At 50.2% G+C, this 9,384-nt stretch overlaps 1 protein-coding gene across 1 annotated transcript; it reads left to right on the top strand.

Moving 5' to 3' along the window:
- Positions 1–3,124: 3,124 nt before the first annotated feature.
- Positions 3,125–9,124, top strand: LOC127028176 (aquaporin-7-like; the record flags this gene model as incomplete). The annotated part of the gene is given in 6 exon segments (XM_050913941.1): positions 3,125–3,251; positions 5,491–5,565; positions 5,568–5,627; positions 6,355–6,473; positions 7,873–8,090; positions 8,965–9,124. Coding segments are annotated over 6 exon segments (759 nt in total), but the record flags the coding sequence as incomplete, so codon positions are not given.
- Between the last annotated feature and the right edge of the window lie 260 nt (positions 9,125–9,384).

Here is a 9,384-nt window from a genome sequence, read left to right as displayed (position 1 = left end):
ATGGGGGCTGGAGGGGCTGCAGTGCCTGTCATGGGGGCTGAAGTGGCTGCAGTGTCTGTCGCTGGGGTCGTAGTTGCTGCAGTGCCTGTCGCTGGGGCTGGAGGGGCTGCAGTGGCTGTCATTTTGTTGTCAGATCCAGAGACCTTCGCTTCCCCTTGAGGGTACTGAATAGTGTTGAACAGGGCTCGGTAGGCATGAGCCAGGCCCCAGCACATTGCAGTGATTTGTGTCTCCCTGGAATTGTCGGGGTGACAGCATACTTTTTCCAAATGTTCTACTAGTTTTTCAGGATTCTGCACTTGTTCAAGGGTGAAGTTCCAAAACACTGGAGGTGCCCACCGTCCTAGGCATTTGCCCATGCTACCCCACACACCCTGCTACTCATAACTCTCCAGCCTTGGGGCAGATCTCTGGGTGATCCTCTTAAATAGTTGTTTAACCCTGAACAAGACCTGAACCACATTCAGGAACAAGCTAGTTCCTAGCAATAGGACCATGTTAGTTTCAACATTCCAAGGATATTCAAAATTCTCAAACACTACTGTAATTAGCCTGGAGGAGGAGGGGAAGGTGAAGGAAGGTGTCTCCCCCATAGATTGGCTCTCCGAGGAGAAAAGGTAAAGGGTGTAATTATTAAGAGTTTCCGCTAGATAGCTCCCGAAGTATGGAGATAACGGCAATGCTGAGTACAAATACCGGATTAGTCCCACGACCGATAATCTTATTGTACCATAAACCAGTGTTACATAGTAAAGCAAAGTGAAAACCACATCTGGATGCAGGGAGGAAGGGCAGTCCAGCTCACCTGGCGGTAGATACCTCCACATGGGTGTGCATGCTGGAGCCGATCACGCCACATCCCTGGTGCAGACACTGGAGGGAAACTGCCAGCATCCAGTGTGACTAATAGGTCTGGCCTCAGATGCTTATTTTAGGTGGGGATGAACTGCCCTTTGGAGCTGCCTGGTTTTCTCTGGTGATTATAAAGTGGAGGGTGACAGGCACAGGCTTACACACTTTGGTTTTGTGTGTTGGCAGAACAGAGGTGCTCTGCCTTACAGGACTCATAGAAAAGGCGGTGGTTTTTTTTTTTTTTGTTGCTACACTCCTTGAACATTGGCAGATCACCTTTGTTTAATGTATAAAAATGCCTGGAGGAACCCTAAAACTAAAGGGTTCTCACATTTTCAGCAGCCAACAGAGGAACCTATCTGAACACTTTTAAGGGAGAAATTAATGTCTCAGTGCCATCTTGTGGAATAACCTGTGCAAAAGGACAAGCAGTGGCAAGAGGCACATCCAGTGATCCATGATGCCATCCTAGAAGCGTGCTGGAGTTTTAGGGAATTTGGTGGTAATACCAGTGATTATGCTGCAAATACCATCACCAAACCAAAGATTTCTATTGCAAACTGGGATTGCCTTTTCCCCTGAGAAGACTGCAAATCCATGGGAGCCCGGTGTTCCCAGAAAATACCTGTCCATTTTTCAGCCCAAATTAGAATATATAGATGCCTATAGTCAATGCTTGAACGCAACAGACAAAGCCTTTCAGAGACACAGCAGCTTTCTTGTTTGTCTGCAGGGGAGGAATCCACTTGGAAGGCTCCCTGAGATCTAGGAGTGAAAACCAAAGTTGTAGGTCCAGCTGTGGGGGTACCAACCCACTCACACATCGTCCATCTGAGGAAGGCTGTGAGATCTCCAATACATGCTGATGCCAGGACCTCAGCTTTACATGTCAGCTGGAAATTACCATGTGCAGAAGAAACTTGAGGCTCCCGTCACCACCCTGGCCTGGTGCTCCAGGGCCCATGTTTGTGTGCTCCACCAATAAACGTCTGCATGGCAGAGACTGAAGTGACCTGGAAAGATTTATCAGCCACTTTTTCTGTGCCACAGCATGGCTCACAGACTTATAGGACCAAAAAAACCTTCCCACCTAGGAATATGCTGTAGGAACACCCTTGCCAGCAGTGTGATTATCATCCATCATGGTTAGATGGTCCTTAGTATCACAGACAGACTAGTAATTTACTGCATATTTAGCCAGGCATTCACTGAGGTCAATAGCTAATCTGTTGTTGGAGGAGGGCTTACCCCAGTCCATAAAACCCTTCCCTGCCACAAGACAGACAATCATCTATGGAGCAGAGAGGAGAATCGGCTTCCCAGATTCTTCCATACAGTTGCTCAGTGTCCTGTGGGTGAAAGAAAAGCTCATGAACTTTTGCAACACAGTAGTGCAGAGGGAGGCAACAGCAGGGCAGCATGAGCAGAGCGCTACGTCCCCATCAGGGCAGCTGCTGGTAACCCCTCCAGAGCTGTACACCACATCCCCTCCAGAGCCACACTGAGAAGCTGCAGCCGGTTGAGAGAAAGGCAAAGAAAATCAGCAAAGAACCAGATAAGGCTTGCAGAAAAAGGTCTTGAGTGTTCAGTGGGTTTAAGTTTTTCAGTGATTAAGCAAAGATATTAAAACCTTTTCACAGTGGAGAGGTAAGAGCACTTGGTGAGCAGGGAGATAAGAGGGAATCAGGAGATGGAGGAGGAATCAGGACAGTGAGGGCTCTGGCTCTGGCAGCCAGATGAGATTGAAGGTCTCTGGGGACCATTGCCGAGAGTGGTCTCTCCTTGCCCTACATGAGAGGACAGACAGAAGGGCTGGTGGGGAGGCTCTCTGCTAGTGTGATGGAAGCTGCGGGCACAGGTGCATTCAGCAAGAGCAAATATTCAACCTGAAGCAATGCTCAAGGCATTGTGCTCTTCCTGGCTGCAGACAGCGGTGCACACCAGCTCCAGGCAGAGCATCCTCACCGCAGGCTGGGCATCCAAATAGTCCTGCAAAGCACAGGCAAATGGTCCTAATCCCACCTGTTAAAAAAAAATGGCACCAAACCACCAGCCAGTGGGTTACAATGCAGAGCACAGCCAAAATTCCTGTTCAGTGTTGAGTGCAGAGGAGGGTCATTCTTGCTTCATCTCCTGACCGTGGGCACCTTAGAATCTTCCCATCTTTGGGAGTTTATTAGTATTGCCAAAAAAGTGGCAAGGAAGCTCAGTCCACCACAGCAATAACACTACTTTTAACATTCCTTTCTTTCTTTCTTTTTCCATGCACTAGGTCTTTGGCTTGTCTTCTGTGGCACAAGTGGTATTAGGAAGAGAAGACTTTGGACAGCATCTGAGCATCAATTTGGGATTTGGCATTGATGTTACCTTGGGCATCCATGTGGCTGGAGGAATCTCTGGTGAGCAGGACACTCGAGCATAGGACATCTCTATGTCCCATAAAGGCCACACGTGTCGGGGGCAGCAGGAGTGGGCTGTGGAGGGGTGGGTGATGGCATGGCAAGGTGGGGCAGTGCCCTCACCAGCAAAAAATGCAGTCCTACGGTCCCCAAGCAAGAAGAGCAGAGCAAGTCTAGTGATCGTAACCAGGGTCAGCCTTGTGACCCAGTGATCACAGCCAAGTCCGTGGGGGGAGGCAGGTCTGAGGTCAAGCCAAGGAGTCGCGATGGCGCGGCAAGGTCAGGAGAAGCAGGGGACAAGGCGGGCACAACATACCTACAGTATGCTGACCCCAAATGCGTGTCCTGAGCTGAGACAGAGGCAAGCAGGACAGGGAGAGTGGCAGAGGTTTGGCCATCCCCTCCTGTTGTGGTCAGCGGAGCTAGGTTTCAGCAGTGCCCCCGTTAGGCGCTTGGGATATGCCATCTTGGCCCAAGGAGATAAGGAGCTCTGAAAACATGCTGCCAATCTGACCCATGGGGAAGTAAATCATTTATTGCAAAGGAGAGCTTACTGCTGATGTTGCAACAAGGAATGGAATGCAAATTTTCTCCTTATCATCCACACCCATGTGCACACACCCCACGCAAACTCAGGAGGCGGTGTTTCATGGCCATGGGGTGGTATCTCTCACATGACAGAGCATTACCTTTGCCTTGTGTAATTTCTGCATTCATTTGCACCAAGAGAAGAGATTAAGGGCTCTAGTGGGCAGAAAATTAAAGCAAGTCCTTGCTCTTGAACTGTTGGAGCAGAGAGATGTCCAAGGCTGGGGCTGGCTTGGAAAGGAAAATTTTTCCATGCGAGCAGTCAGCTCTTGGTCTCCCTGTCCTTTTGGAGCTGGCAGAGTCATCCTGGGGAAAGTGGGCTGAGGAAAGGGGATCCCTGCAGTCCCAGGTGACATTTGAGATGGAGCTGATCTGCTGAGGGCTGGGAGGTGGGAGAAGGGGTCTCAACTCAGCCAGCAACAGGCTAGCTGTGGAGCCAGCATCAGAGATCCTTGACATTGTGATTTGGCTTCATTTGTGTCACAAGATGCTTCTTGTGATCTCTGAAATGGCTGGTCATGCCCACAAAGTGTCAGAGGATCAAAGAAAAAGGGATCTCCCCCCATTTCAGTTGTGGGACTGTAGCAGGCAGTACATGCACTTTCACTTCACTCTGTCCTGCACTTTGATGAGATGATGTGTGTCTGGATCTTACCCCTTTCTGAGTCTGGAATAGAAGGCCACTAAGGTTGGAACATTTATTGACCCCCAAAGTTTACACCTACTAGGCAGGAAAAAGCATATATTTCCATTGGACTCATGGGGAAATGAGGCCTGGAGAACAAACGTGGATTGCACCAAGGGCACCAAACCTGGATCCACTTAGTCTTTCTCCAAAAGCACCATTGTGATACCAACCTCCTCCACAGAAAGTGTCCCCTCAAAACAGGGAAAACTGGTCTTGCACTGTATGAAAGCCACGTACTAAAAGATGTAAGGAAATGCAGTCCAAGATTACAAACTCTGCAAGAATGACCACCCTGGTAACCCCTTCTCAATGCAGTGACATCCAAGAGCTAAGCTGAGTCTCTGCTGACAGCCCTGTGTAGGGTTTGCTTTGCAGACATGAAGATATGGGGCCTCAGTGGCTGATTTTGCAGTTGTTTTCCCCAGCATCTCATGCCTTGCTGCCAGATGTGCTAAGAGCTGGCAGCTCCCATCAGCTGGGGTACTCAGCTCTGCCAGGATCAGGCTCTCCTTGTCTATCAGATGTTTTCAGAAGGCCTTGCAATTGTTTGGGATAAGATTTGCCTCATCTACCTGTAGCCATATAAAAGGTGGGTGATGAGTCTAAGGTCTGGGCTCCCCTTAAGTTGAATAGAGAGAAGCCCATACAGAGGGAGACTCATGCCATGCCATCTGTCTCTGACAGATGAGATGACTCACTCTCTGGAGGCAGCCTGTGGTCTACAGAGAGTTAAGCAGAGGTTGTCTAACTTTTAGAGGACTAAAGCTAGGAGCTCTCTGCCCTGAATCATTCAGCTGCCCAGGGGAAACGGGTCAGCTTTGAGTCTGTGCAGGAGGGAGACCCTGTCCTGGGAGAGTCTTGGTGTTCTGGAGCAAGGTCTGGGTGGTTACTGCAGGGCGTGGGGCATGCTCCAAAACAGCCGCATCAGGGCTGAGGCCACTCTCTTTTGCTGTGATTTTGCAGGAGCTCATCTGAATGCTGCCATCACCCTCACATACTGCATTTTAGGAAATCTCCCCTGGAGGAAGCTCCCAGCTTATCGATCGGCCAGTTCCTGGGCTCCTTTACAGCAGCAGCCACCATCTTTGGCCTCTACTACGGTATGGTTGTGTCTTTATCACAGGGGTTGCTGTGGGCACCATTTCAGTCTTAACTCACAGTTTGTCAAAAATATTTCCTTTTATAGTACCCAGCATGATGTCTGGGTGAGGAGGGCAAGCTCCTGGCTTCTGGGACAGACCTTCATAGCTCAAGGCCAGAGCAGGGCCCAGATATCTCTGGGAAGGATGTGCAGTTCCTGGAGAACACAGCTCCTTTTGCTCAGGGCATTGCCAAAACCGGTCTCAAGGCTGGTAGCTGCATTTTGTCAGCATTTTGTTTCCAAGGGTCTGCAAAGGCTCAAGTTAGATGGACTACCATGTATTAGGTACAGCTGGAGCTCTGGGGGACTCTGCTGGTCTGTGGAAAACAGGACAGCAGTCATCTGTGGTTTTGAGTTGTGAGCAGAGGACCCACCACCCATTGGCTCCAGCATGTCTCAGTCTCCGAGGGGCAGAGGGATGGAGGCCTCCAGTGCATCCAGAGCGTCCAGCCTGCCCCAGGCTCCCGGAGCAGGGACAGGGAGCTGGTAGGTGTAAGGAAGCAATTGCAGACCAAAGTCTGCAGGTAACAGATATCGATGAGATCACGCCCTGCGAGGGGTGTGTCACCTCCATCATATCTCCCATTGCCTCTCTTCCCCTTGGTGCCCGTCCGTGCTGGCTGCAATGGATACGTGCCATGTGTGATGGACTCTGTGCTAACTTCTGTAATTCCCATTTCTCCTAGATGCTCTGTACGACTACACCAAGGGGAACTTTACAGTGATGAGACCAATTGCCACGGCATCGATCTTCTCCACTTACCCCGCTCCCTATGTATCTTTGCTGGGGGGCTTCTTCACAGAGGTCAGTGGGGACCGCTGTGGTGTGCTAGGAGAAGGTGGGTGGTAACAGGCACTAGTGCAGGTCTGCTACAGGGGACTCACAGCCCTACACGCGCAGACACAATCACAGCCTCTACTCCAAGGAGCCCACTATCCAGGCAGGTGCCTGACAGGTAGGATCCAAGGCACCTTGGTGGCTGAGCAAGCCTAAAGGGTAATGCCTGCAGGCTGCTCCACAGCTTGGTCCAAGTGCTCTCCAGGCACCTTCCCTGCATGCAGCCCAAGTAACAGGAAGTGAGAAGCTGAGCTATATCAGGAACCATCTCCTTTGGGCTCTGGGCAGTTCCCTGAACTGTTCTTCCCCTTTTTGGATCCTACACCCGCTCCACGCTCCCAGGCAGCTCTGCTGGCTGCCCCTCACCAACACAGAGGGCCCAGGACTGTCTTCACATGAACACAGCCTGTCTGGATTGAACCTCTGGGGTTTGAACAGTCCAATTTAGACTGTGTACAGTTGATTTCCAGCATACAACACAATGTCCAGATGCCCAGAAATAAGAAGGGGATGTCTCAGGGGACATGAAGCACTGGGACACTGGAGAAGGAAGATTCACTTCCAATTTAAATCTGAGGAAGCCTGTGCTTTTGTCTCAGCTGACAAAACTCTTGCCTGGGCATGATGAGGAGGACAGTGAGAGCTGGAGAGCCTACAGGTGGGGACCTGATCACTCAGCCTCCTGTGGAGCATGCAGTGTCCTTGCTGCACAAGAAAGCAAATGACAGTGACAGTGCATTGCCAAGAGCTGCAGAGTTTCTGCTTTTGCTGGCATCTCTGCAAGCAGTCCAAGGCTCTCCAGCTGCATTTTCTGAAGCAGAGACAGGAGTCATCACCTCTATTCAAACCACAGTTCCTGACCTCTTGGGCACTGCAGATCTACAAATGCCAGCTACGTACTGTCACAGATGGGAGATTCAGTTTTCCAGATGAGAATCTGGTATCTGCTTTCAGTCCTGAAAGGACTGATGCAACAGGCTATATAAAACATCACTCCCTCTAGGGAGGATCAGATTTGTCTCATTAGCAGTTTGTTATGGCTCTGCCTCTGTTAGACAAAATGTACTTAAAATAACCCATGTCCCTAACTTGAAAGGTGGAGGGAGAGGACAATGCTGAGAAGTTCATATCAGTCCTAGAGCATTTTTGGTGATGAGGTGGAGACGTTTTTGCTGGGAAATGAGTCGAGACTTTTCTTCAGTCCACCTGTGAGGAGGGAATAACATTGGGGTCCTCCTTGACTTGATCAGACCATGAATCCCACCTGCTCTTCCATTCTGGGAAGTCTCTTCCTCTCTGCTGAGCGGGATTTGTCTGCCTTCGCCATTCTCTCTCCTGACCTGTTTCCCCTTTCCTGCTCCTGCAGTTTACAGCAACAGTGATGCTGCTCCTGGGCATTCTGATCATCCACGACAAGAAAAACAATGGAGCCCTGAAAGGCACGCAGGCCCTGTTCACGGGTATCCTGGTCCTGGGCATAGGCCTGGGGATGGGGATGAACACAGGCTACGCCATAAACCCCTCCCGGGACCTGCCCCCCAGGGTCTTCACAGCAATTGCTGGCTGGGGAATGGACGTCTTCACATGAGTGACCTGTTTTGCTTTTACACTGCTCAGCTTGCAAGGAGAGGAGATAAGCCCAAGATAAAACGGTCATGAAGCCTTTTTCTTTGGACCAAGTGACCCTATCGCAGCAGAGTGCGTTCTCCGTTCTCAGAGAGCAAGGGTTGTGCAGAGAGGAGCCCCATGCATTATGTACACATAATTTGGGGTACACTAATTCTCCAGCATGGGATTCATCTTGATATTTGGATACCTCAGTTTGAGCACCAAATTGGCTACCCGTTAGCTAGAGATCTAGGCTGGTTATTGCAGTGACTGGAGAGCCAGAGAGCGATTCAGCTCACCTGAAAGCAGGTACTTACAGCTGTATTGCTGAATAGCTCTCCTAAATTTAGATGTCTGAATCTGGAGATTCAGTAAGATGGTCCCATGCTACGGCTTTTTCTGTGGTGAGCGCATTAGCAGAGTCTTTCTCCTGTCCCGGCTGCCCATTTTAATGAAATTTCCAGAAAATATAATTGAGAGCTTGGTAGAGGAGGTAGAGAAGATGCAGATGTTATTGGAAATGGGGAGGGAAAAGGGGGTGTGGGTGTGTGTGTCTGTCTGTCTGACAGTCACACTCATCAGGATCACATAGACTATTTCTGTAGGAGAGCAAGAAACCTGCAGACAGTGCAGAGCCACTTTCCCAGGCCGATGGGGAAAATGACCCCATTTAGTGAATTTGTCTAAGCAAGCCAGCTGTAGGGCCCAGTATGTGAAATGGCACTAGACACCTCTGCTCACGCAGTTCACTCCTGCTCCAGCAAACTCAGCTCACCTCACCCTGTGCCATGTGGCGGCAGGGCAGCAGTTCATCTGGCTCACCGGCTGCCTCTTCTGTGTTTCATTTTAGGGCTGGACATCACTGGTAGTGGGTCCCACTCACAGCTCCGATTCTGGGAAGTCTTGCTGGTGTTTTAATCCACAAACTCTTCATTGATTTTCACAACCAACCTGTCCTGGAAAGTGAAAATGAGAAAGGACAGCCAGTCGTGGAGACTTCTACGCTGTGACAGCCACATGCTCCGAGGAAAGGGCCTGACAGCAAAGCCTAGGTGGACGTATGGACTAACAGCCAAAGGGTAACCAAGCGGATAAGGGCATGTGCAATGGTGCTGCTGGAGCACACCGTTTCTCTACCCTGCAAGTGGAGAAATGAGGGACTAGTTTTCAATAAACCTCCTCTGCTTAACCAGACAAACTGGGTCTCTGAGACACTGGGCAGACTCGGGTAGGGCTAGACCTGTCTGTGACCTGAAGAAATTATTGAATC

The sequence above is a fragment of the Gymnogyps californianus genome, unplaced genomic scaffold, assembly GCF_018139145.2.
Source record: "Gymnogyps californianus isolate 813 unplaced genomic scaffold, ASM1813914v2 HiC_scaffold_240, whole genome shotgun sequence".
Lineage (NCBI taxonomy): Eukaryota > Metazoa > Chordata > Aves > Accipitriformes > Cathartidae > Gymnogyps > Gymnogyps californianus.
The sequence above is the reverse complement of the archived record's forward strand: the minus strand, read 5'-3'. Positions and strand labels throughout refer to the sequence as shown.